The sequence below is a fragment of the Bos indicus x Bos taurus genome, chromosome 10 (assembly GCF_003369695.1).
Source record: "Bos indicus x Bos taurus breed Angus x Brahman F1 hybrid chromosome 10, Bos_hybrid_MaternalHap_v2.0, whole genome shotgun sequence".
NCBI lineage: Eukaryota > Metazoa > Chordata > Mammalia > Artiodactyla > Bovidae > Bos > Bos indicus x Bos taurus.
In genome coordinates, this window is record NC_040085.1 from 8,159,776 (window position 1) to 8,187,227 (window position 27,452).

General features: G+C 38.1%; 1 protein-coding gene across 2 annotated transcripts in view; it reads left to right on the top strand.

Annotated features, from left to right (window-relative positions):
* The window catches only part of MAP2K5 (mitogen-activated protein kinase kinase 5), a 270,926-nt gene that overhangs the window by 35,019 nt on the left and 208,455 nt on the right, over positions 1–27,452 (top strand). For both annotated transcript variants that reach the window (XM_027553050.1, XM_027553051.1), the window contains exons 4-8: positions 4,418–4,487; positions 8,831–8,871; positions 9,906–9,973; positions 18,560–18,608; positions 25,739–25,803. In XM_027553050.1, the coding sequence (XP_027408851.1) occupies positions 4,418–4,487; positions 8,831–8,871; positions 9,906–9,973; positions 18,560–18,608; positions 25,739–25,803 (293 nt within the window). The remainder of the gene's footprint in view (positions 1–4,417; positions 4,488–8,830; positions 8,872–9,905; positions 9,974–18,559; positions 18,609–25,738; positions 25,804–27,452) is intronic.

Consider the following 27,452-nt stretch of genomic DNA (forward strand, 5'->3'; position numbering starts at 1 on the left):
CTGCATGTAACAGATTCTACAGGGGATACCAGAGAAAACAACGTTTTATAACTGCCGCTGACGTGTTCAGAATGAATGCAGTCTTTTGTACTTTTCAAACATACCGTTTTTGTGTCTTTAAATCCTGGAACACTTCTACTTAGAAAGTGCTGTGCTTAATGTTGTTTCACTGTTAGGAGGTTCACTTTTAAATCTCTCAACTATTAATCATTACTGTTTACAAATGCCTTCACTAATTCTATTGCTGCAGTTTAATTTTGAGCTTCACAGTAACCCTATATAATAGAGAAGCTATCTTTATTCTTATTCAGAGGAAACTAAGGTTCAATGAGGTTAAATGACCTCCTGAAGGCTGTGCAGATTAATAAATGGCAGAATTGGTATCAGGCTCCATTTCAGTCAGTATGTATCAGACACCTACTATGTGCCAGGCTTTGTGTTAGGGGTAATGAAAGCTGGATAGGATAATAGAGGTTGAGCTAAGAAAGCCTTTTGGATAACTTCTAATTATAGCTCTATTAATGTTATCATGATCACTTTGTTACTTTTCTGTCTAAAACATATCATTAATAAATACCTTGGTGTAAAAGATTTAGATTTTTGTCTAGTTTGGTTGGTTGTCTTTTCATTTTGTTTTTATCTAGTATAAACCTAGTCTTTGTCATTATTGCTTATTTTATCACTATTTAGAACAAAATTGGAAAGAATCCCTCTAAAGGGAAAATACATAAAACCCTGAGAGAGGATGAAGATCTAAAAGGAATTTGCTTTATAACTTGTTAAATGCTCTCATATTTTCTCGTGTGAGTCTTACAATAATCCTGTGGGTACATACCACCTTCATTTTACAGCTGAGTAAGCTGAGACACCGTGAGCATTTCTTCACTGAGGTCATCAGTTGAAAGTGGCCAGTCCTGAATCCCAGGGCTCGAGTCTCTAACTCGTCTCAGTGCCTTGCTCGTCTCTCTGGGCAGCACAGGCCTTGCGGTTCATCAGGACTGCTGCATGCCAGGAGCTACTGTGCATGGCCCACGTTTTATCCTTGTCCATTGAGGAATGCCATGTGAGCAGTGGCCTAAGGTCCGAGCCCCCTTGGCAGCCACTCAGCTGTCACCAGGCTTGCTCCTGAGGGGTCATTTGCCTAGGGTGGGCCCATGCCATGGGTTTACTTACTACCCTTTATAGTTTGCCCTTGAGGGTGAGTTACTTTGGAGTGTGGAACACAAGATTCTGTGTTAATATGAACACAGATCAAACCCTGTATTTTAGCGGGAGAAAACGTTCCTTGGATTTGGAAGAATTGTAGAAAACAAAAAACAAATCCTAACCACTTGCTTTGAAGAAATTGTCAAGTGGCATGCTTAATATCATTACTGTGACTATGTTAATCAGCGTACAAAGAGATGTTTATAGATTGCTAAAAAAATTCCTGCAATGGTTATAAAAGTATGTATGGCTTGCCAGTTGATTTGGTGCAGCTCAGAAATGAAAGGGAAACCATTTTTATTTATATATTTTGTGAGGTAAATAAATAAAGTTGGAAAACAGGTCAATTTCATGCATGCAAGGTTTTATAGTAGGAAAAAAATACCTTGCACCTGTTCTGACCCTTTACATGTGAGGTTATTTGTTTTCAAACTTGACCCCAAGCACCAGTTTCAGACAACTGTAATTAATTTGTTAGATAAAGCATAAGGATATTTTATTTGTTTTGATTTCTAGGACTGTGGTCAAGTAGTAACTGAAATTACTAACCTATTGTACATAGCAGTTAATTAAAGAAAAGCATTAGGTATAGGAGAACACCACCACTGCTGTTGTCTTGTATCAGTATAAAAAGGCAGTAATTTTTTTGACAGCTACTGATTGGAAAGTTGCTTGCAGCCTTCCAGAAGCAAGAGGGTACATGCCGTGGATCAATAACCAGCAAATTTCCCATTAAAAAGAATACCTGAGCAATGTTTCAAATAGCCACTGGCATCTTAATTTTCCATGGAAACCTCAAATACTTGTGTGCTGAGGACAAGTCATTTTCGGACAATTTTTCCAGACTACTTGTTAACAGTTATTGCTGTCCCATAAGGTTGACAGCCTACAAGATTGATATTTCATTTACTTGTCATCACTGTTTGAGTAATGGCGAGCACTATATTTCTGTGATTTTAAGGAATATAGTTTCCTGAAAGACATTTGCTTTAGTATGTATTCCAGAGAGTGTATCACATGCTTATGCTGTGTATATATACTTTTACATCATAGAGGGAAAGGATCAGTTTCCTTTATGGTTTGAAAGCTCTCAGAAGGCAGGGTATCCTTCTATTAGCCCATAGCCATCAAAAATCCACTTTCACTTTGTTTTTAGGGTGAGGATTCTTAGACTTGTTAACTTGTGATTCTAAAGATGATATGGAATTTTGTAACTCCCTTTTATTTCTAAGGGAAGAATAAACTCAATCTTGTGATAATTTTAATGTACATAAAAGCAATAAGAAGATATATGTACATGTTTTTTAAAAAGAAACTTTTAAGAATGTCAACAAATAATGATTATCAAAGAGAAATTTTCTGGAAATGTGATAGTTAAAAAGGAAATATGCATGTGTTTTTAAAAAATATTATTTACTTATTTTTGGCTGCATCAAGTCTTGGTTGCAGCATGTGGGCTCTCCACGGCAACACTCAGGCTTCTCTCTAGTTGAGGTGCATGGATTCAGTAGTTGCCCTGTGGGCTTAGTTGCCCCACAGCATGTTCTTAGTTCCCGACCTGGGATTGAACCTGCGTCCCTTGCACTGGAAGGCGGATGGACCACCAGGGAAGTCCCTGCATTTGTTTTTAATACAGAAACAAGTACAGAAGGGGAGTTCTGCTCTTTGACAGTCCCTTGAAACACAAAACCAGTGGTTTTCCTTGTTGATATTTTCCACCAAGAACATCATTTTGTTGTTTGTCAAGTGTTGAAAGAAGTCAGGGCACAGAAGCCATTTCCAGGTTAGGTGGAAATATGCTCATCAATTAACATATTAAGGAAAATAGGAGCAGACTGTAATACAGCCTACTGAATGAACGTGTTTATGATGCTGTATGAAAGCTTTTTGAATTTGGAACTTTATTTTTCATGCTCAAATTTTTAAAGTGAAATTTGATCTATACTAAAGTATTTCAGAAAACTAAGATCATGGCATCTGGTCCCATCACTTCATGGGAAATAGATGGGGAAACAGTGGAAACAGTGTCAGACTTTTTTGGGGGGGGCTCCAAAATCACTGCAGATGGTGACTGCAGCCATGAAATTAAGACACTTACTCCTTGGAAGAAAAGTTATGACCAACCTAGATACCATATTGAAAAGCAGAGACATTTCTTTTTCAACAAAGGTCCATCTAGTCAAGGCTATGGTTTTTCCAGTGGTCATGTATGGATGTGAGAGTTGGACTGTGAAGAAAGCTGAGCGCCAAAGAATTGATGCTTTTGAACTATGGTGTTGAAGACTCTTGTGAGTCCTTTGGACTGCAAGGAGATCCAACCAGTCCATTCTGAAGGAGATCAGCCCTGGGATTTCTTTGGAAGGAATGATACTGAAGCTGAAACTCCAGTACTTTGGCCACGTCATGCGAAGAGTTGACTCATTGGAAAAGACTCTGATGCTGGGAGGGATTGAGGGCAGGAGGAGAAGGGGACGACAGAGGATGAGATGGCTGGATGGCATCACTGACTTGATGGACGTGACTCTGAGTGAACTCCGGGAGATGGTGATGGACAGGGAGGACTGGCGTGCTGTGATTCATGGGGTCGTAAAGAGTCGGACACGACTGAGCTACTGAACTGAACTGAAAGTATTTTAGAAGATTAAAGCATGAAAGTTATGCATGCTTGAAACTGGGCTACCTTTTTATCATGTTAATCCTATTATCTTTGGATGGGTCATATCTTGTTTGTTTGTTACACAGTCTCTGTGATTTTGATTTCCATTGTCTGTACATTTTATATACAAATATGAATAATGTTTGATTAACTAACTGGCATATAGGTCCAAACTGAATATGAGGCATCTCCATTTTGCTTTGTAAAGTCCAGGGAAAAAGAACAAAAGGCAATTTGAGAAATTTCTACTAAAATACTTTGTGTCATTTTTAATATATATTATTTTCAAAACATTTCTAGAGATCAGATACTAACCTAAAGTCTTAATCAGCCATTTTTACTCTTAAAGACAGTGTGAAGGATAACACTATACTGGACTTTCAGTTCTGAGTATCCACCATAGTCAGTTTGATGTGCAAATAGAGTAAAAGAATTCTCTAGGCTGATATGTATGTACCAGCAATTTACAAAAGTACTGTGAATTAAACAACCCATAAGTGTCTGTTCCAGTGTTCATACATTACTGAGTAATCTCTTTCTATAATCTCTTTGCAGTATTATTCTACAATAATGGAACAGCAAGTAAATGGACAGTTAATAGAGCCTCTGCAGATATTTCCAAGAGGTAATGTTGAACAAATTCTAATCAACAATGATTATTTCAGCAAACTGTTTCATCAACAGTTATGTTTTCCAAAGGTTTAAATGCACATAACATGATGTTTAGCTCTTAATTTGAAAAAACAAAAGAAGTATTCATTACCATGGGATTGCAGGCTATATTATAGTTATGGCAGATAAAATATCTAATTTAGTAGAGTAAATTAAACTAACTAGATTGTTTTTTGTTTTTGAAGTGCATACTTACATTCGCTTAAAGAACTCTTTGGGGGTCCACATGGTTTCTAAACCAAGGAAAATGAATGACTTTAATTTTGGATATTTATAAATTGTGGCTCATGATGGTAGCCAGAGCTGCTATTAAGGAGAAAGCTCTCAGCTAGTGTAGAAGCCATGATTTACTAGAGGGTTTTAGGAGAGATATTTTGGTGGAATGTTTGGTGCTGGATTTTTGGGGGGATACATCTTCTAAATAATTGAAAATCCTCCTAAATAGGAATTTGATTGTTAAGTCTCAAAAAATATGAGCTGGTGAGAGTGAGTCTTGGTGAGTCATATCATTTGTTTTTCCCTTTAGGTTTGATAGTACTAGCCTTGTAACAGATATGATTGCTCAACTGGATATAAATGTTGCCTCAAAGTTTGAATAATGGTGAAAAAGAACAGTTTAATTATATAAACCATTAAGTCTTTCACCCATTATACGTTGCCCTACTTGGAAGTCTGTGTTTTCTAACTGATGAAACAGATAAGAAAATTTCTGAGTCTTCTAGAAATAGCTTAATTAAAATAATTAGAAGTTAAACTTCCCTTCGTTAACTGATACTGTACAAATAATCATGGTATGAGTTTTCCAGTTAGGCATTCTAGACTTTCATTACCTGTAACTCTCTGAAGTTTAAATGGCTCAGTTAACCAGTAGACTGCTGTTTGCACTGATGAAGTCTCCAAAGGCAGCTGGCTCGGGGCCAGCCCATGAGAAGGTCTGGGTTCAAGAGTAATGCTCTTCTTTTAGCATTAAGGTGGGCAGCCAGCTTAGGAGTATTTAGTAAAGTATTGATAATAACTTATTAAAGAGCTAAGTAAGTAAATAAAACTTGGCCATTGATAACATGTCTGAAACAATTATAATTCAGTTCTGTTGTACCTGAAGACTAAAACTTGAAAAAAAAGAGAAAAAAAAAGTTGCCATTTCTATGTATCAGGCCAATAACAGGATGCAAATTATTTCTTAACAAGACAAGAGAATTTGGGGAAATTTCAGAACTGTTTTTCCATGAGGAATATTTTTTTTTTTACTGGCTGAAATCATTTCCATAAATTGCTTTCCTGCTTTATAACTTTATAGCTCTCTTGTAGCAAACCCTAGTACAGTACCCTGGATTATTGTAATTCCAATGCCTTGGGTCTTCATTTCTTTTCTCCCATAATATTTACTTCTCTTTGTCCAGAATCTTTCCAGGTTCTCTTTGTTTTCTTTTATCTTGTGAACAGTCCCTGTCAGTCTCCCTGTCCATACCATTGTGCCCCTCCCATGATAATAACAGCCATTTTTAGATATCTTCTCTGTTCAAGCACTAATATTGCTTTTTGTGTTACCATTTATAGTTCTCTCAAAAGTCCTGCCTATTATTGCTTTATGTTATAGTTGAGAATATTTAGGTCCAGAGACATTAATTAACTCTAGTGTTAGTCGCCCAATCATGTCCGACTCTTTCCGATTCCATGGACTGTAGCCTGCCAAGCTCTGTCCATGGAATTCTCCAGGCAAGAATCCTGGAGCGGGTTGCTATTCCCTTCTCCAGGGGATCTTCCCAAACCAGGAATTGAACCCTGGTCTCTTGCATTGCAGGCAAATTGTTTCCCATCTGAGCCACCAGGGAAGCCCACTAAGTAGCTCTAGAGACACACAGTTTTTAAGTGGTTAATGTACACTTTGAATAAGAATTTTGTTCAAGTTGTAATTTGCTTAAAGTAGGAGGGCTATTTGCTCTTATACAGGTTAAGCTATTAGTAGAGTGTGTATCGGAGAAGGCAATGGCACCCCACTCCAGTACTCTTGCCTGGAAAATCCCATGGATGGAGGAGCCTGGTGGGCTGCCGTCTATGGGGTTGCACAGAGTCAGACACGACTGAGCAACTTCACTTTCACTTTTCACTTTCATGCATTGGAGAAGGAAATGGCAACCCACTCCAGTGTTCTTGCCTGGAGAATTCCAGGGACGGTGGAGCCTGGTGGGCTGCCGTCTATGGGGTCGCACAGAGTCGGACACGACTGAAGCGACTTAGCAGTACCAGCAGAGTGTGTATGGGGGTAGTTTGGAGGACTTGATAGGAGTGTGGAGAAAAGTATGTTGTAGGGAGGAGATTCTTAAATGAAAATATGTTAGACATGAGTGTTACATGTAGTCCTAGCACAGAATCTGCTGTTGTTGTTGTATATCTTAGTCTATTAGTCTCCAGTTAACAGAATTAGCCTTCAAAGAGAAGAATCTATTACCTTCCAGTACATTATTAAATATAGTTCTTCCATGACACATTTAAGTTTTTTAAAGTGAGACTCAGTCTCCCTGTCTCTGTGGTTTTGTAGATACTGTTGTATAACTCTTCTTAGTTTTCTACTTTTTTTGCATATTTATCTACATAAAGTATAGACTTTATACAATTTTATTTTTATATAATTTAATATATATAAAAGTTTATATTAGATTTATATGAATTTGGAGTTTATGGAAATTTTTACAGTTAAGAGTGTAGACATTAGGTATGTTACCTGGGTCTACTGAGTTGATGAGAGGCTCTCAGGCCCCATGTTATAAAGAATCTCTAGACTGAGCAAATCATAAAGACAGGAGAAAATGATTCTGTTCTAACAACAGGTCTTCTCATTCCAAGTGGCACAGTTGTGTTGGATAGTAACTTCCCTGCTCAGGACTGAGTGCTCTTTGTAGTTAAAAGATATGTTAACTATTAATAAGCATGAAAATTCCCTGGCTTTACAGTAACTTCTGACTCTACAATTTTAGAAAATTAAGGTTACTGTATTTTTTGAATACTGCTTAGATTTCCAGTTATAAAGATTTAAGAAGCCAATTGAGGAGCAAGGCAGATTTTAAGGTACCAGATAAGAGTTGATGCCTGTCTCTAATCCCTTAGTTAGTCACTTCCTTACTAAATGAAGTTTATAAATGCACTGGTACTTCGGAGGAAATGCTCTGAAGCGTTTTCTTAGGAAGTATTAATGGTCCCTAAAGGACCAGGCATCAAGTGTATGTGACTGTTGTTTTGTTCAAAAAGTTAATTTCCATTTTAAGGAAAGAGAATTTGGAGTCTTAATTTTAATGTATTTTAGAAAAACAAATAAAAATGCTTTATTGAGGTGTAGATTTTTTTAAGGAAAATAACATAATAAATTTGAATATGCTTGAAATACACAAAACTAAAGCAACCGATGTGCTTTGTAATTATTACCTACATCATCTTCTTATTTAACAGCTCTATTTCTTGTCAGAAACAGAGGGAAATACATGTACATCTGAGAAAGGAGCAAAAAAAAAAAAAAATCAGATTCATCCTTCCCCAATCAATCAAAATTGACGGCCCCTTAACATATAATACATAGGACACCGTAGTTTTCAGATGGAAGCAGCCTATAACATGGGCATGAAGCTCTTTATTTTTTTAACATCTGATGAAGAAGCGTTTACTGAATTGGAAAAGTGTTGTACTAATCTGTAACTCAAGATGATGTAGAGAAATTAATGTTATTTTTCCTGGTACTGCTTTATCTTTAGACTTAAATATTAATAAATGTCAAGATTTGTAAGAAATGTGACAAAATTAATGATATCTCTGTATTTTAGCAAATTTGACTACTTATTGCTTTGCAAATTAATATTCAAACTTGACTATATCATAGAATCTCTAGCAATCTTTTTGGCATTAAAAGACCCTCCTCCCTCTCCTCTCCAAAAACCCTAGCTATTTTCATTGTAGAGTAAGCGATAGCAGATATACGATGTAATAGAGTGAGGAAAGATTGCAGAAATTTGAATTATGAAAGGAATCTAATCATTTTAGCTCAGTTAACTTGATTTTTATATGTTTTAAGCAGAAATTGGAATTTATATGAGGTGGTGTCAGAAAGCTCTTTGCATTTATAAATGCTCACTCCTGCAAGTTAAAAACCCTGGTTCATAATTCCCACTCTGGGTCTTGGGAGCCACTTTTCAATCATTTCTCTCTGCTAATTTTGGTGTCACCCTCATTTCTTTTTAAACGATTCATTTTGAGCAAATTTGTAAATGGCCCTGATGTGTTCTACAATTTAGTCAATTACTGTTTCAGCCTGCAAGCCTCCTGGGGAACGGAACATACATGGCCTGAAGGTACGAATTTCAATAATTGTTTCAGTAAAGTTAGATGGATTTGTAATGCTGTGTTCCACTTATTGAAATGTCAAATAAAACTGCACTTTCTCAAGCTCTGACAAGCGATCCCTTTTTTTTTTTTTTAAAATGGGATGTGGAGGGGGAGTCATCTGTAGTATTTGTTCAATATGTGTGTGTGTGTGTATGTGTATGTGTGTGTGTGTATATATATATATGTGTATATATATATATATATATATATGGGATTTGATCCCAAATTTTTAAAAACCTTTTTATTTTTGGAATTGTTTTGTTGGTCTGTTTTTTCAGGATGATCCTGGCTACTGATCTCCACAAAGATTTATTTGAGTGAAAATATAGACTTCATTTCAGTGATTAATTAAGCACATAAGCATATTGCACACAGAATACCCCCCTCTTCTTTTGACATGTTTATGCTGGAAACATATATCTATTTAATGTCCTTTCATTGTTCTGTGTATTTTAAATTCTAGATTTCTGCTTAAGGCTTTACATTTAAAAGAAAAACTGGCTATTGTATTAGACTCAAGTGTTTTATAATTAATTACTTGGACCTCATTTTTCAGTGAATAAGAGACATTCTGCAATATTCTGCCTAGTTTTAGAGCTGGAGGGATATAATAATGTGAGATTCGCTATTGGCCCTTGGATGTATTCTTAATATACTTTTTTGAACACATTGTTTTTTATATAAAACAAAAAGAAACAGTGAACCGAATTTCTTCTCTAGAATTGAATTCAGTTCTAGACAGTGAATGAAAATTTCCCATTTATCTCTTTTTTTCCAGCACTATTTAAATATTTGAATAATGGCAGAAGCAAAGTATTATGTAATATACAGGTTGTACATTTTTTGTAACCTATATACTGAATAGACTCCAACCATGGGTTGGTCTAGCAACAAGCTAATTAACCTTCATAGTGAAATGAGAAATTTGTGGCAAATTATAGGTTAATTAGAACTGTGTCCTCAGAACACAGACTGATCAAGATTCTTTCTTTACTTGTAGGTGAATACCCGGGCTGGACCCTCTCAACACAGCAGCCCAGCCGTCTCAGATTCACTTCCAAGCAATAGGTGAGAGCACGCAAGTAAAATGTGCCCGTAAGCATGAGTATCTACAGAGCTGAGGGTGGGGAAGAGGCTTGTGGGATGACACCTCTTTTCCATGAGACCACAAAAGTGTGTATGTGGCTAAGAAGAAATCTGACTGGTTAAGTAACCCCAGCTTTGGTATTGACTGAAAAGAAAGGACCTCATAGAGAAAGATAAAATTAAACAAGTTGAACTGTTAATTTTGGTCTGTGGAGTGGTTTTCCTTCAGTCTCCAGATTATACAGAACCAGAAAATTCGGTGTCTTTGGCTGTTTCATGCTCTGATGATCTGGTTTTTAGGTTGTATAATACTTATTATTTCTGTCTTCCTTGTCCATCTTTTGGCAGTATGATGTTCCACTGATGCTTCCCCAGAAAGAGACAAGAAAAGAGTAAGGTAGTGAAATTTAAATTGGCCAGCCATGTTGTTCATTTTCGTACCTTTGGTTATATAAGAAATTGAGGTATTTTAGAAGGAAGACAGTTTTCATTAATTCATTCTGATGTTGTCCCAGACTGGGATGGATACTCAAGACTTGAGCCTCTTCAAAGTGTTCTTCTGACAGGCCTGAGAACTTACTTCTAGAAGATGAATGTCCTCAAGTAGACTGACCTGCTTAAGCTGAAAGAAATCTAGGTCATGTTTGTTATACATCCAGTTATTCTGCTAGTAGACATCTTATTTCTATTCCTCTGGTAGATGTCTTATTATTGTGCTTGAAGATGCCACTTGAAGTGGTTGTTCTGTGTGTTTGTGTTCACACTGGTGACTGAAGAGCCATCACAGAGCCAGATCACCCTTCCACTGTGTGCCCTGGTCTTCCTGGGTTTAGGGCAGTACTCAGTGCTGGCAGAGCCCTCATCTGCTGAGATGTAGCTTAGGCTTCTACTTTCCCTTCCATGCCCCTCCTTACCCCCTCCACTCAGATCTTGGTTCTTTTGCAGCTGGGCTTTACTGCAGGTAGAGTCTGTCCTCTTGACTCTTTCTTTGCTCTCCTGTCCCCTCCTCAAAAGTCACTTCCTTAGTTGTTTTTTTTATAGCGTCAGTAGATCTTATCCACAGCTTTCCTGCTGTGAACACACTACTCTTAAAGTGTGTTTCCTCTTTAAACAATTTATTCTGTGTTAAAATACATCAACTGGTTTTTCACCAGTGGATCATCTGTCTCCTGGTCCTGAGGGGCAGGTCTTTTAGTCCTCATCCAAGAGCTCGGCCCTGCTCAGCAATGCTCTGAAGCCTCTCTCTTCATGCCTGTTGGGTACGTGAGCCATGGCCCACTGGGTAGAGGCGTGGGGACTGAGGGTCACTTGTTACAGTCCACTCAAAGAGGGCAGGGCCTTTAATCATTACCACTACTTCTTGAAAAAATGATGTTCAGACGGACTATGAGCCTTGAGTGAAAGCAAGGATTTTTCCTCGTGTTTTAGGTCAAAGTTCATCATGGTGTAAAAAGCTGGATGAAGCTGAGAAAGATGGTAAGACAGAAAAGCAGTAGGATAAATTTTCAGTTCTCTCGGGTTTGGTTTTAACCAAAACCGAAGTGAATTAGCTTGGCTTTTAAAAGACTATCATTTATATTCGTGAAGTATTATATAATCTTTGAGATTATTATATAATCTTTGATTATATTATATAATCTTTGAGTACTATATAATCTTTGAAGTATTATATCATCTCTTATATAATAAGAGACTGTCTGATTTAGTGGTTCTCAGCCCTTTATTGCAGCATCTTCCTTTAGGGATATGACAGCTTCCCAGATAGTAATGGTAGTTTGCTCCAAGAGATTTTTGTTATGGGAGGAGTGTTGTTGGAGAAGTCCTACAGGTGATTTTAATGTACCACCCTAGGTTGGCCATTTTCTGTGCCCGTGTTGGTAACTAATCAGAAATATTTATTGAGTGCCTCCTAGTTATTTGGTGGTGTCCTACCCACTAAGAATACATTGTGGTCCTTGTCCTCTGAAGTATGCTAATAGGAATATAAGACCACCCTACAGTATGCAAATAATTATACTTTACAATCATTGTTAGGAAGAAAACAAGCAGATTTTAAAGTGAAAGAATTCTGGGCAGGCATGTGTTTAGATTTGAACTGGGTGTCAGAAGTGGAAGGAGAAAAAAAAAAAAAAAGAAGTGGGAGGAGGCAGTGACATTCCATTTCGGCCTGAAGGATGAGAAGGACCTAGCCACATCCAGAGCCAGAGAAGGGCATTTCAGAGGGGTGGGAGAGCATCAGTGAAGGCCCGGGGGTGGTAAAGGAACTCCATGTGTTTGGAAGGAGGCCAGTTAGGCTGGAACACAGGGAGGGCTGCTGGGCTGGGGGAGGGCATGAAGAGGTGGGAGAGCAGTAGGAGTGACAGGAGAAAAGGATGTGACAGGAGCCAGATCAGGTGTGGCCTGGTGCTGGAGTTTTCCTCTCAGTGTATTGGCAAGCTGTTAGATGACTTTCAGCAGAAGACCACCATGGCCAGCACTGTGTTTACAGAAGACTCTTGCCTGTGGTGTGGAGCAGGAGAAGGAGAGGCCCCCACCTAATCCAGCCCTCCTTGGGTTCCTGACTCCCCTCTCCTTGCCAAATGGTCGTCCAGGCGCTTCCTAAACATCCCTGTGGCAATACGCCCTTTACTGGCTGAAGTACCTGTTTTATGTTCATGTAGCCAAGTCTCAGCGGAGAAGGCAATGGCACCCCACTCCAGTACTTTTGCCTGGAAAATCCCATGGACGGAGGAGCCTGGTAGGCTGCAGTCCATGGGGTCGCTAGGAGTCGGACATGACTGAGCGACTTCACTTTCACTTTTCACTTTCATGCATTGGAGAAGGAAATGGCAACCCACTCCAGTGTTCTTGCCTGGAGAATCCCAGGGACGGTGGAGCCTGGTGGGCTGCCGTCTATGGGGTCGCATAGAGTCGGACACGGCTGAAGCGACTTAGCAGCAGCAGCAGCAACAGCCATGTCTCAGAACATTCCTTTTCATGAGCTGAGCTTTGTGTCCTTTTAGCACCCACTTGTAAAGACTGAAGGAAAGTTATGACCAACCTAGACAGCATATTAAAAAGCAGAGATATTACTTTGCCAACAAAGGTCCATCTAGTCAAGGCTATGGTTTTTCCAGCAGTCACGTACGGATGAGAGAATTGGACTATAAAGAAAGCTGAGCACCGAAGAATTGATGCTTTTGAACTGTGGTGTTGGAGAAGACTCTTGAGAGTCCCTTGGACTGCAAGGAGATCCAACCAGTCCATTTTGAAGGAGATCAGTCCTGGATTTCTTTGGAAGGAATGATGCTAAAGCTGAAACTCCAGTACTTTGGCCACCTCATGACAAGAGTTGACTCACTGGAAAAGACTCTGATGCTGGAGGGATTGGGGGCAGGAGGAGAAGGGGACGACAAAGGATGAGATGGTTGGATGGCATCACCGACTCGATGGACCTGAGTCTGAGTGAACTCTGGGAGTTGGTGATGGACAGGGAGGCCTGGCGTGCTGTGATTCATGGGCTCACAAAGAGTTAGACATGACTGAGCGACTGAACTGAATTGAACTGTAAAGACTGAGTTTAGCCCTCAGAACAGGGCTGTTCCCTCTTCTAGGTGATGCATCCACCAGTCATCTTCCCGCCAGTCATCTTCCTGCCAAACAATCCTGCCTAGATTTCCTGTCTCAGTAAATTCTCCCACATCCACCTGGATGCAAACTCCAGATGACCTGCCAGGCATCCTTCACTGCTTCCTGGGTCTCCCTTAGCCCCACATCCAGTCAGTCCCTACATTTGTAGGTTCTGCCTTCTGAATCACTGTGAAGCCTGTCTGCTTGCCAGCATCTCTGTTTCTGCAAAGGTGGATCATGCTCCCTCAACTGTTGCTCCAGCCTCCTGACAGCTCCCCACTGCAGCACCTCCTCCACGGTGCAGCCAGCGTGACCTTGCTGATGGGTGTTTTGAGCCCCTCATTCCCCACTTTACTGATCCATGTAGCCTTTAGTACGAACTGTAGCTTCCACAGCAGGTAAGCCGTGGACTCCCACACTTGGGTCCTCTGCCCACTCTAGCCCCCTGGCCTGCCGCTCCCCATGCCCCTTCCAGTTGATGCTCCAGCTTTGCTAATGAATACATGGTACCCTTGATGGATCACATTCCCTCTTACTACTGGGTCTTCACATCTGCTGCTGTCTCTTTCCTGTTTTCTTCTTCTTTTAATCCACTCCCTCCTTTGCCTTCATCCTGGCTAACCTTGGTTATCTTTCAGGAACAAAGCTGTTGTCTTCTTCTGAAAACTGTCCCTCATTATTGCCCACCTCCTTGTCTATGCCAGGTACCCCTTCTATGAATTCCCATTATCTCCCTGAGCTTGCTTTTACTATAGTGGTTAGCACATTGTATTGTAATCACTTCTGTCCCCCAATAAATTCTGTACTCTTTGAGGGCAGTGATGGTAGCATATTCATTATTTTTTTAAAAAAGATTATTGACATTGATTTACAGTGTTGTATTAATTTCTGTATAGTAAAGTGTTAAGGTATATATATATATATACACACACATATAGATACTCTTTTTCATATTCTTTTCCATTATGGTTTCAGTAGATAAAGAACATGCGGTACATGTATACAGTGGAATACTACTCAGCCGTTGTTGAACCCTAGTTCCCAGCATGATGTTTCACACATAGGTGATAGTTAGTCAGTGCTGCTTGAATAAATGAGTAGACAGATTCATTTATATTCCCTCTAGGTTTTGTCTCTGAATCAAATTCTCCCAACTCATTCAGCTTTTCTGCTATGTTATTTCTAACATAGCAGAAAGAGTGAAAGACCCTTTCACTCTTCTTTGAATATCTCAGTGTCCCCTTAAAGTGCCATACCCAAGTGACAGTTGTATCACACTTGCGTTTTAAAGGCAAAACTAATACAATTATGTAAAGTTTAAAAATAAAATTTAATAAATAAATAAATAAAAGAAAAGGAAAAAAATAAATAAATAAAGGATCTTTTTAAAGTGATTTTTAGATAGCTCAAGTCACAGTTACCAGATAAATCACTGAGTCAACTGCGGCACAAAGAAATTGCCAGGATATATAAATGTAATTTTTTACCAGATCAAGTTGGTAGCCAGATATTGGCCTAATGAATGAAATAAGTTTTTTCCTCTGTCACTCTTAAAGCATGAATTGGTCTTTGCCTTAGGTGGTTGACTGTTTATTAAATTGAGCTTACGGGACTTCCCTGGTGGTCCAGTGGCTAAGACTCTGAGCTCCCAGTGCAGGGGGTCTGGGTTCAATCTCTGGTCAGGGAACTAGAGATCCCATATGCTACACCTAAGAGTTTGCATGTTGCAACTGAAAGATCCGACATGCTGCAACGAATACCTGGCATAGCCAAATAATTTTTTTTTTAATTGAGCTTACTCATTCACATGATGTTCCTAGGCCATAATTACTGAGTTCAAGTCCCACTGCCAAGCATGGCCTTTCCTGAACATCTTGGCTTTCTCCTATAAAATTAGGATGATTAAATTTTCCATCTATCTACTGCTGGTGTTTAGAAGATTGATGAAGTTGTATTAAGGAATCACTTTTTGTTTCTTGGATGAAAGGTGTTGTGTAAATGCAATGAATCAAAATGTTATTATTTCAGGTTGCATGACATAATGGAATATCTGTGGAGAAACATTGCCTGGGCATTGTTTGGTTATTTCTGTTTTTATAATAATTGCACATATTAAATTGGGACTATTTATGGGAATATAAGGATCCAAATGTTTTCAAGAAAAAAAAAAAGTGTACTTATGTTAGAGAGATAGACTAGAGTGATCTTGAGCAAGGTCTGTACCTTGGGTTTCTCTCTCTATATATAAGAAGTAACTCCCCCCTACAGGGTATAGCCACAGGGGTGTAGTTATTGGGAGCATTAGATCAGAATACTAAGTAATACCATTTAGCACAATGCATGGCACATGCTCATCACTCAGGAAATAGTAGAGTCTGTTGTTTTGTTTTCAGCTGGTCTCATTTTAGGCAGTTATTTTATTTTTAAAATATATTTCAGATTTAGTCCTATTCTGCAGAATTCTTAACTGCTGCTTAGTGCATGAATTCTTAGACTTGGGAGGATGTTATTAAAGTTTAGAATCATTGGTTGAAGACATACTTTATAAAGTCTGGGGAATATAGAGACTAGGGGCCCATAGTTTTCATTTAAGAAATTTAAGAAGTATTTATTTATTTATTTTTAATTTTATTTTATTTTTAAACTTTACAGTATTGTATTGGTTTTGCCAAACATCGAAATGAATCCGCCACAGGTATACATGTGTTCCCCATCCTGAACTCTCCTCCCTCCTCCCTCCCCATACCATCCCTCTGGGTCGTCCCAGTGCACCAGCCCCAAGCATCCAGTATTGTGCATCGAACCTGGACTGGCGACTCATTCCATATATGATATTATACGTATTTCAATGCCATTCTCCCAAATCATCCCACCCTCTCCCTCTCCCACAGAGTCCAAAAGACTGTTCTATGCATCAGTGTCTCTTTTGCTGTCTCGTATAAGGGTTATTCAAAAAATGGGCCAAAGAACTAAATAGACATTTCTCCAAAGAAGACATACAGATGGCTAACAAATACATGAAAAGATGCTCGTCGCTCATTATCAGAGAAATGCAAATCAAAACCACTATGAGGTACCATTTCACGCCAGTCAGAATGGCTGCAATCCAAAAGTCTATAAGCAATAAATGCTGGAGAGGGTGCGGAGAAAAGGGAACCCTCTTACACTGTTGGTGGGAATGCAAACTAGTACAGCCACTATGGAGAACAGTGTGGAGATTCCTTAAAAAACTGGAAATAGAACTGCCTTATGATCCAGCAATCCCACTGCTGGGCATACACACTGAGGAAACCAGAATTGAAAGAGACATGTGTATCCCAATGTTCATCGCAGCACTGTTTATAATAGCCAGGACATGGAAGCAGCCTAGATGTCCATCAGCAGATGAATGGCTAAGAAAGTTGTGGTACATATACACAATGGAGTATTACTCAGCCATTAAAAAGAATACATTTGAATCAGTTCTAATGAGGTGGATGAAACTGGAGCCTATTATACAGAGTGAAGTAAGCCAGAAAGAAAAACACCAATACAGTATACTAACGCATATGTAAGAAGTATTTATTAAGAAAAGTAATTATAACTTGGAATGGTGAGTGTGGCCAAACTTGAAGTCTGAGGTTTTCTCTAATATAACTTATTAAGGGTAACAAATGAATGTGTGTGTGTGTGTGTGTGTGTGTACTACTGCTGCTGCTGCTAAGTCACTTCAGTTGTGTATGACTCTCTGTGACACCCTAGATGGCAGCCCACCAGGCTCCCCCGTCCCTGGGATTCTCCAGGCAAGAACACTGGAGTCAGTTGGCATTTACAACTAGAGTAATGACCACCATTTATCAAACACTTAGTATGTGTCAAGTCACTGGGCTAGGCTCAAGGGTGGGAAGGAAATGGAATATGTAGAGACGTGAGTAAGATGCGGTCTCTGTTCTCAGAGAGCTTCCAGTCTTGGGAAAGGGTGTGGAGGAAAGAAAGACATCTACAGATAACTACCAAAGGGAAGAGTTAATTTGGCAGATGGGGAGAGGGTTAGAGTAGATAGATTAAGGATAGAGTTAACAAGCTTTAAATTTCAATTAAAACATTGATGGGAAAAGGTACCATTTTATACACCACTCTACTAATTGAGTGAATGTGTACAGGTGTAACTCAGTGTGAGGCTAGAAGGAATTCTTAGCATCCTTTGGCCACTTTCCCTCATATAAATTTTTACATAGTCATATATGTCCAGAGAAGAACATTTCCATATTTCTTACGTAATTCTGGAAACTGACACTCATACCTGTGGGAGAAGAAAGGAAAGAGAAAGCAGCTAAAATTGATTTGATGCCTACTGTGTACAGAACCCAGTGCTAGGCTTTTTGTCATATTTAATCTTCTTGGTTGCACTATGACATTGATATTTCCCCCACTTTATAGAAAGAGGAAATTGAGATTTAGAGAGGCTAAGTATCTTGTTCCAGAGCACACAGTGAGTAAATACTGCGATTATTTCTGCCACACATTTGCTTCTCAGGAAGCTGCATTGTAACTCTTAACTATAATAAAAAATCAGAACTTAAATTATTTTATCTTTTTGAAGTTCTGTAATCTTTGGTGTGAACATTCTAAGAGTGCATTCTCAAGTGCTTGGTAGTGCTCAGCATTAAATAGCCACTGGAAGGCTACCCCGAAACAGCAGAACTAATAGCAAGGAGAGGTCTCTGAAGTAGTCTGTGCCGCAGTCTAGCTTCATTATTATAGCAGACTTCTGTATTGCTTTAGATTACTGACGGGCTTCAGTCTCTTACTGATGCCTTTGGCTAGTTACTTTAGAAAATATTTTACGTAGGGATAAGGATGTAAAAAGTGTAGTCTATGTCTGCACCTAAAGCAAAAGTGTATTTTAGTCTAGAACATTCAGTGTTGTTCAGAGTTGTTAATGAATTTGCTATTAAAAACTATGCCTTTTCTTTTCAGCTTAAAGAAGTCTTCTGCCGAACTGAAAAAAATATTAGCCAATGGCCAGGTAGGTTTCATTACAGATTAAGATTTTTTGATAGTAGTAACTTAGTGCTGTCCAGGTTTTTTTTTTAATCCATAAACTTAATAAACAGATAAAGGGTCTGTATATTTCTTCTTGTCATAAATGAATTACATGGCTTAATTTGATTGGCAGAACAATTTGCAGCACGTTTTTCAAACTGTGCTAATGGGTTTCACTCCCAGCAGATTGAAGTACCATGCACACACCCTGCTGCCAGCTCAGGGTAAAAAAAGTTAATCAGTTCTGAACAAGTGTGTCAACCCATGGGTTGTTGAAATGGCCCTGCGTCCTGAGGTGACTGTTTCTTTCATTATCTTTAGGGAGAAAAAGAAAAACTGTTAACTTTCTCACCTTAGTTCCTTCTTTTGTCCTGAAACTAACACTGGCTTTTTAGAGGAACAGAGTCACAACAGACCTTTGCCATTTAAAATTCCTGGCCTTCAGGAACCCTCAGTTTGTCCAGTTGACTGGTCATCGAAAGCAGAATGACCTCCTCCCGTCAGTGAGGGACAAACGGGCCTGCAGGCCAGTTATTTCTCACTAATTTTGATCCAAGTAAATGGACACATCTGAAATAGTATAGTGCTTTTAAACATACACTGGTAAATTAAGCTACCTACAGGGTCCTCGATTCTTCAATAGCAACATAAATGCGCTTTAATGTTTGTTATAGAGGAAGCCCTTTGATAGCCTTGGAGGCAGGCGCCTGTCCATTGCGATCAAGCCTGCCTATTAGGCTCTATTGACTGAGACATCTGTGTCACCGCAAATAAAAGACTCTTATTGATTTTCTTAACTGCTGTTCACTTCCCGTCCATGTTTCGAAGGCTGAAATCTTAATTATCTCAGATGCTTATTCAGTGCCTTCACATGCTGACCTCTCCAAGCCTCATTGGCATTTCATGAATCAAGTGCTTGTAGTGGAGGATGTCAAGAAGACAAAGCTGGGTCCCCATGCTTGTCCTTTAATATCACCTGTAACTTGGTGGCCTGATAGATGTGTGTGCCTTAACGTGATGCCTGTATGGTGGTACTTCTGGAAACCTTACTTATTTAGCATGTAATCTCTTGAATGTAGTTAGAAAAAGTAAATTGATTTGGTTTTGACATCTCATTGTCATCCAGAGTGTGTGAATTCTAGTCCTTAACTATTCAGTGTACAGCTACGGAGAATCTGGTGGTATATGTATAATCTTATTGGTGCCCAAATTTTAGATCATGTTTATCTAATAGTACTTTTAACTTGAAGCAGCCAAAGTCTTTGTTTCGGTTGAGGTCCACATATATATCCCTCTAGTGCCCTGCACGTTTTCAGACACACAAAACAAAACCTGACTAAAAGCTGAAATACTGAACCTAGGGTCTTTATGTATCTCCAACATGTTTGCATTCTAGTTACTAACTGTAACTTATGAGTTACTTGTGTTCTTCAGCTGGAAAATATATTTCAAAATTGACATAAATTAAGAAGCTTTAACTACATTTGTTCAACCCAGGCAATGGAAAATAACCTGTCATAGATTCTTTCAAAAATGAAAAACAGTTTATTTCCAGGGCAAAAAAAAAAAAACATTCTGAAATGTTCCTAGTATTCTGAATCTAATGCCATAAATATCTTAGTGCCCTCAGTTAGGAGATTCTCTTTGGTGGAGAATTGTCACGGCAATGATTTTTGACACTTAAAGATTGTTTATTGCTTTCCCTGGGGAATGTGATAGCCCCATGTTAAACAGCATGGCATTTCCTTACTTTTAAGGATTAGCCATTTTACATTTACTTTTATTCACAAAACAAAACAAAGAACTCCCACCTTTGGAAGTCTTCGAAATATCTCCTCCTCCTTTTAATTCCTCAGTCCTTGGTACTATCAGGTAAGTAAAGAATGAGCGAGATTGCATTGCAGTGAGGTAACATGTTCCATTGTGGCGTCAATAAATTTCTGGGCTGAACACTGACACCACTTGCTATGGAAGATGTAAGTCACATTTAACGATACTTTAACACTTAAGCATAGTTTTTTATTTTAGTGGTTTATGCTCTCAAGCATTAATAATGATTTGCCTTTCCACTAGCCTCCACTTAGATTTAATAAGGAATTCATATTAATCATTAAAAGAAAGGGACATGATTCTTCAAGATAATCAAATATTGACAGGTTAGAAATAGCTTTCTGCCTGGGTTCATTGATATAGGTTATGTGATATAAATATTTATTTCTTTTCTGTCACTCAGAGTAAATGCCACCAATTGATTCAGCATTGATATAGTGTCAACAGTTCATAAGAAACATTTGACTGGCTTGTGTTTTCCGATTAGTCTCTGCTGTATAAAGTGGGATTTACTAAATCTCTCCAATTGTCTGCTCATAGAGTGTGACTGCTTTCTGAAACCATTATTGCTTCGATTTGTGAAGCGAAGGTCTGGTGATAGGACTGGTTTCTGTCAGACCTTTACATATAAAAGTAGGATTAATTGAGCATTTTTGTTTTAATGATTTATAAGCGATAGGTACTGATTCTTCTTAATACAGGCAGACAGTAAACAAAGAATATTTTCTTTGTTGATCCATAATTGAATTCCATTTCATTTTCCTCATTAATTTCATTAATATTATATTAAATCAAACATTTTTTAGGAAGTTTAACATTTAGTCATTGGAATGAAGGCATTGTTTTTCTGTAATCACTTTATGATGGAGGGTTCCTTTTTTTTCCTGCTTGAAAAAAATTCATAAGGTATTTTTGGCATGTTTTATTGAGTGCTATAAGTCAGTACCACTGATGTGTTTTCTGGATGTGTTTCTCCCACTTCAGTTGTAGTGCAGTATCATCTGTTTAACATTGGCCCTTGATTTGAAACTGATTAGAAATGGCCCAGTGGGTCAATTTAAAGGATTAAAAAAGTGCAGTTACCCCAGGGATGTATGACTTTGACCTTTGCATCTCTAAAGTTGTCTTTCCTCGGTTTTTTTAAAATTTGTAGGAGAGAGTGACAGTGTTTTCTGTTCCTAATTACTCAAGTATAAATGTACTGTGAAGTCAGAAATCTAGAAATAATTCTAATCCTGCTACATGTTTGACTGTTTTGTGGACTTCAGATACCTTTAAAAAACTTCCTGTGTTTAGGAGAAAAAAAAAAAAAAAAGGAGGAAGAAAAATAGTATTCAACATAAAATTAGCTTTAAAAACTGTCCTATTACCAATATATAAAACACTTAGATTCTTCCAGTTCATCTTAGGTCTGACCTAAATGTGGATGAGAGTGTGTGTGTCCAGACGGCAGGACCGCTCATCTCCCCACACCAGCAAAACCTTCCCGAAGCCCTTCCTGGCGCCCCCCACCCCCCGCCTCTCTTTCAGCAGCAGCAGAGCCCAGTGCCACTCATGTCTCTCAGGTCATTTCAGCATGGCAGTTGACACATAATTGTAACTCTCAGGATTTTTTTTTCTTCTTCCTCCCTCACATCTGTTATTCTGCCCTTTATTTGCCTTTTTTTTTTTTTTTTTTTAGTTGAAACAAGGAAACTGACTAATACTGAAAAGTTATTTGGTATCTTTAATTGTATAAAAACTTTCTTTTACCTCTTATTTAAAGAGCTATGCGATTTCTCTTCTTAAAAACAAACATTGTAGTTGATGAAATTGCTTTTAACTTTTGAGTGCCCTTCAGTTGATTATTTTCCTTTCTATGGGCCAGTGACCATTGATGGAGAGGCTGTCCCTCCATACTTACCCATGAGATCACCTGAGATCGCAGAGCAGAGTATCCTGAAAGACTCAGTTCTCACCTTGACTAGTTACGTGACACAAATGAATTGGGTTATAAACTTAAAATGTTGTAAAAATATGTGATTTTTATGTTACCTGATCTCAACTATAATATTTAAATACTGTACTTTGTAGGCTTATAAATCCCACTTTTGTATCATGAGCACTGTGCCTAAGTTTCATTTTAGAAAAGTTGAATTAATATGCTTTTCTAAACTAAAAAAGCAGATATGTTGTTAGCTATTTGTTTATTCCTTTAATGATTGTTTCATATTTAAGATCAATTAAAGTAACCCATTTTGATCAGAGATACACAATTCTTAAATTTTGTTGTAATCAGTTCATAAGCTTGACCCTAATAGTTTTCCTTTTTAAAACTTTTCTGACATGATTAATACTTACATAATTATAAAAATTAGAAGGTTCCCATAGGCAAAAAGTGGAGAAGGCAATGGCACCCCACTCCAGTACTCTTGCCTGGAAAATCCCATGGACGGAGGAGCCTGGTGGGCTGCAGTCCATGAGGTCGCTAAGAGTTGGACACGACTGAGCGACTTCACTTTCACTTTTCACTTTCATGCATTGGAGAAGGAAATGGCAACCCACTCCAGTGTTCTTGCGTGGAGAATCCCAGGGACAGGGGAGCCTGGTGGGCTGCCGTCCATGGAGTCGCACAGAGTCAGACACGACTGAAGCGACTTAGCAGCAGCAGGATAGGCAAAAAGATCTGATATTTTTAAATAGAAAAATCTACCAGTCTATTTACAGTCTAGGCAGATTTCTATATAAAACTTTAAAACATTGTAGAAACACTTAATTTTTTATGGATACTGTTTTTTGAGTGACATCGTTCTAGAACTTATTCTTTAAAACCATTTTTATCTTTATGATACTCTTACAGTCTTACTCATTATCTGAGGGACTCCAAATTTCCACCCTTGAATTTGCCTAAACATTGTATTGGCACGCTCATAACACTTGTCTGTGCACACACACCCCTACACCCTGTATAGCATCCATAACATCCCCATATCGCTGAAGCTTTCAGCTTAGCCCCTGCCTTTTTTCTGTCTACCACTCCTGGTTAAGTTAGAGTGCTAGGTGGGTGACTGCTCTACTTTTCTTTTCAGCCTAAGGGTTTTAGGTAAATAAAGACTGATGTTGGGATTATAATGGCTGAAGCTACTTAGAGACCTACGCCTTTGCCTTTTCTGCCTCCAGCAAAATATCACAAAATCAAGCCCCCTCTAAAGTCCTAGGTCTCTCACAGTATGTTATTGGAATGTGTAATATCACTGAGTCTTGATATTTATATTTTTCTAAGAGGAAACTACTGTTCCTTTTACCTGGAAAGTTCTGATGGTGTGGTGTAGATGGAGGGGATGTAATCGGACTGTGACCTCTCTAGGGCCCAGATCCTATAGCTGCATCCAGCTTACCCTTAAACCTCATTGCTACCAATTCAGAATTTGTGGATGTTGAATGAACTTTCTCCTAGAAATTTACTTCAGGCCATGATGAGGATACAGATTGTTCAGCAAGTTACTAGTACAAATTAGGTTGTTGCAGTCATGTTTAGGAAGTTGCAGTCACGTTTGAGGAATGTTTTCAAGGAAGTAGCCTATTTGTACCCACCAATATATACTGATATTTACATATATAAATATTACATATTTTATACTGTTTGATCAAGGTAAACCCAGTAGCAACTCTGCTAGTTTGTTTAGCATCTCAAGTTACTTTATGTGCAATTGCATGCTGCTTTGAAATTTGTCATTTGGTCCAGAATAATGAGATTTTCTTTTCTTCATGCCACATTTTATATAGGTTGAAATAGGTTTTATTTTCTGTGTTAGTGGTTTAAAGGAAATGAAGAAAAGAATTTCTCTCAAATAGAAAAATTTTTGCCAATTTTTATGACTCATCTGTCATTTTGCCTCTGATCCTAAATGTAGTAATTAACTGGTTGCAAATTACATCAGTTAGGTTGTACTACAATTAAATCAGGTGCTTAGATTGGCCTTTATACATTAATCTGTCAATATTCTTTTACAGTGTGGCAGAATGGCTTGGAAAGGAAGCTGTTTCTATTACTTCCACTGTATTCCTAATTATCACAGCTCTCTGAAGCTTCAACCTCAGAAATGTATAGAAGAAAAATATTTCCCTTGATAAATGGAGCCTTGTTTTATTCCACTGGTGAAAGTTTAGAGTAGAGCAAAATATTTAAAGCTTTACTATAATGGTCTGAAAGCAAACTATTTTTTTTCCAGGTGATACTGAATTAAAAACTCCATCTATTTTTTGCCCATGCAAGGCAGTGCAATTCCCTGGAAATTGATTTTTTTTTCAGGGCTTACTATGGCTTTTCCCAAGCTTTAGCTATATGGAAAATAACACTTTATTGAATCCACTTAGTGAATAAAGTTGGCAGTTAATTTTTAAGCAACTGGACCAGTGTGTAGAAAATTACTGAATTCCTTAAATAGAATCTGACTAGTCTTAAAGTCATTTGATAAATAATTACTTAGGGAGTTGTTTCAAACTCTAAAACATTATATTGTGGGTACTAAAATAATTTCACTTCTATTCACTATACAAATGAGAGTAGTATTTGTGGTATAACACTTTTACAGAATCTGGGAAAATGTACGTGTTGCTTTATATAATGGATTAGAAAAATGACTTTAGTTTATACTAATCACATGCTTACTTGCTTTCCTTTTATGCATTATAACATTTTACTATATGTGCCTTTTAAAGTGCATCGATTTGGCACTTTTCCATAAGATTTCTACCCAGCTATTGCTGGGTACTAATTTATCATTTCCCCCCAAAAAAGCAGTGTCAACTCTAGGAAAATCATTAGCATTATTCAGTTAGTTTGTTTAATGTTAATTAGAGGGTCACTTGAGTTTTCAGGGGCTGATGTATTTACAGATTGTGCATTGGATTACTAGGGGGGTGTGTGTGTGTCTTGCCAAGTCTGACTTTGGTTATGTGCAGTGCTGTTTGGCAGCGGTTATTGTAGTGCTGGAGACCGTTCTTATCGGTATCTCTGACCTGACCCTTTTGAGCTATGTTATATCATTCCATTTTGACACCTTTTATCAAACTTTAATGAAATGACCCAGGCAAACAAATTGTCATTAAACTTTCCATCACTTTGTCCCTTGGTATCGTCTTTTATAAATTGGACAGCAAATGTTGTATTGATCTTCTCGTTCTTGCAGCTGAACTTGAAATGACCCAGACTGCTTGTTGTTTATGGCCCAGAGCTGCTTTTCCTTGACATTTCCATCCACAGCATGACACCCTTTTTGTTTTTCTTTCTTTCTTGTGGAGATGAATGAACAAGACATACGGTATCGAGACACTCTTGGTCATGGCAACGGCGGCACAGTCTACAAGTGAGTAGTCAATTTTGTTTAAACTTTCTCTCCACTTTTGCCAAATGTGGGTATCCAAGTTCTCCATGGCAAAGATTTTTAAATGACTACCAGCACTTAGATTTTATTTCCACATGTGACTCCAAAATTCTGTAAGGCATCTATTTTCTCAGAAATTGCTTGGAAAAGTGCATTTATATTGCCTTTTTAGTATTTCTGAGTCTGCATCTCTCCTGGGTGAGCATTTAATAGTCCACATTAGCAAATATACCTTTAACTGGCCTGAAGTTTAATGCATTTTTTTTTCACTCTTTTAACACCATTATTTTTTTTTAACTTGCTAGCACCCTATGCTAGTCCCCTGCCTGTTTACACCTATGCCCAGTGGAAGACAACCCTTATAAATACCATTGCTTTGCCCTGTGTCGACACTTAGTTATTAAAAAGCCTCTTCCTGTTGTGTTTCCTTCTCTCCTCGCCCTACACCCCTGAGAGAATTTCTACACATTGATGAATATGTTAAGTTATAAAATTCTCCCAAATTCTGGTTGCAGTGATCTTAGCCTAAAGGAGTGTTCATTTTCATATTAAAAAATGCTAACCGTAAAAAATACTTCTCTCGACAGGGAAGTCTTTCTCATGCAGTAGTGCAAAGTTTAAACTACATAATGTAATATCTGGTACTTAATAGTCTGCAATGATGTATGAAAAATATTCCACTAGGAATTAAAAAATCCATATTCTGTAAGAAAGCCCTGAGGGAGTAATAAAGCTTTCCTCCAGAGAGCTGTTTTCCATATATACACTACCCCTGCATCACATTATAATTGTGTTTTTACCTTAGATATTTTACTATTGATATTAATATATATTTTCAAAGTTGTAAAATAATTAATTTATGTTCTTATTGGTTACTGATTTTCTTAGAATTTTGAGTTCTTACTAACCATGTGTGAATATAGCTAAAAATTTCCCTGTTGCCCTTGAACATGAAAGGTCACATCCTAAAATTCCAGAATATCCTCAACTCAGATGCCGCCTTGGCATAGAATTAGATTTCTCAGGTTAGAAGCTCCTTCAAAGTTATCTGATCCAGTTCCCTCCCTAGGGCTTTGATCCTCTCTGTAGGTGGAGCCAGGAAATGTCCTTTCTCCTGAAGTCCTTGGACATAGTCCTTTAAGAATATATGTTTACATATTTGGATGGTTTTTTGCTATAGATAACTGAGTATGGCAAGTAGTTGGTCTGAATGTTAATTGCTTCCACTAGGCTAATTCAGATAATTAAATAATAACACATTTCTTTCACAATCCTTGGGTCTTACCCTCTTGCCCTTAAAATGTGTGATGCCTAATTTGTCTCAAGAATTTGAGGCTACCATTGTCCTTTCCTGGATCTGTACTATCATTCCTTCCCATGCAACCCCTAGTACTACATAAATAGCATTTCTTCGTCCTGGTCTTCTCACTCTTATCTGACTTGACTTTTTACCCTGTCCTGAAGGTTCTTGGGTTCAGGTACCATTAGAAATAAGAAGGAACATGTATACTCAAATTGCTTCTCTTGAGTTCCCTAAAGGGAGCAGTTTTCAAAGTCTCAGCCTTTCTTCTTCTTAATGCTTTTATGCTAACGTTCAGGTGTAATAAAACAGAAAAGTTTTCTAGCAACTC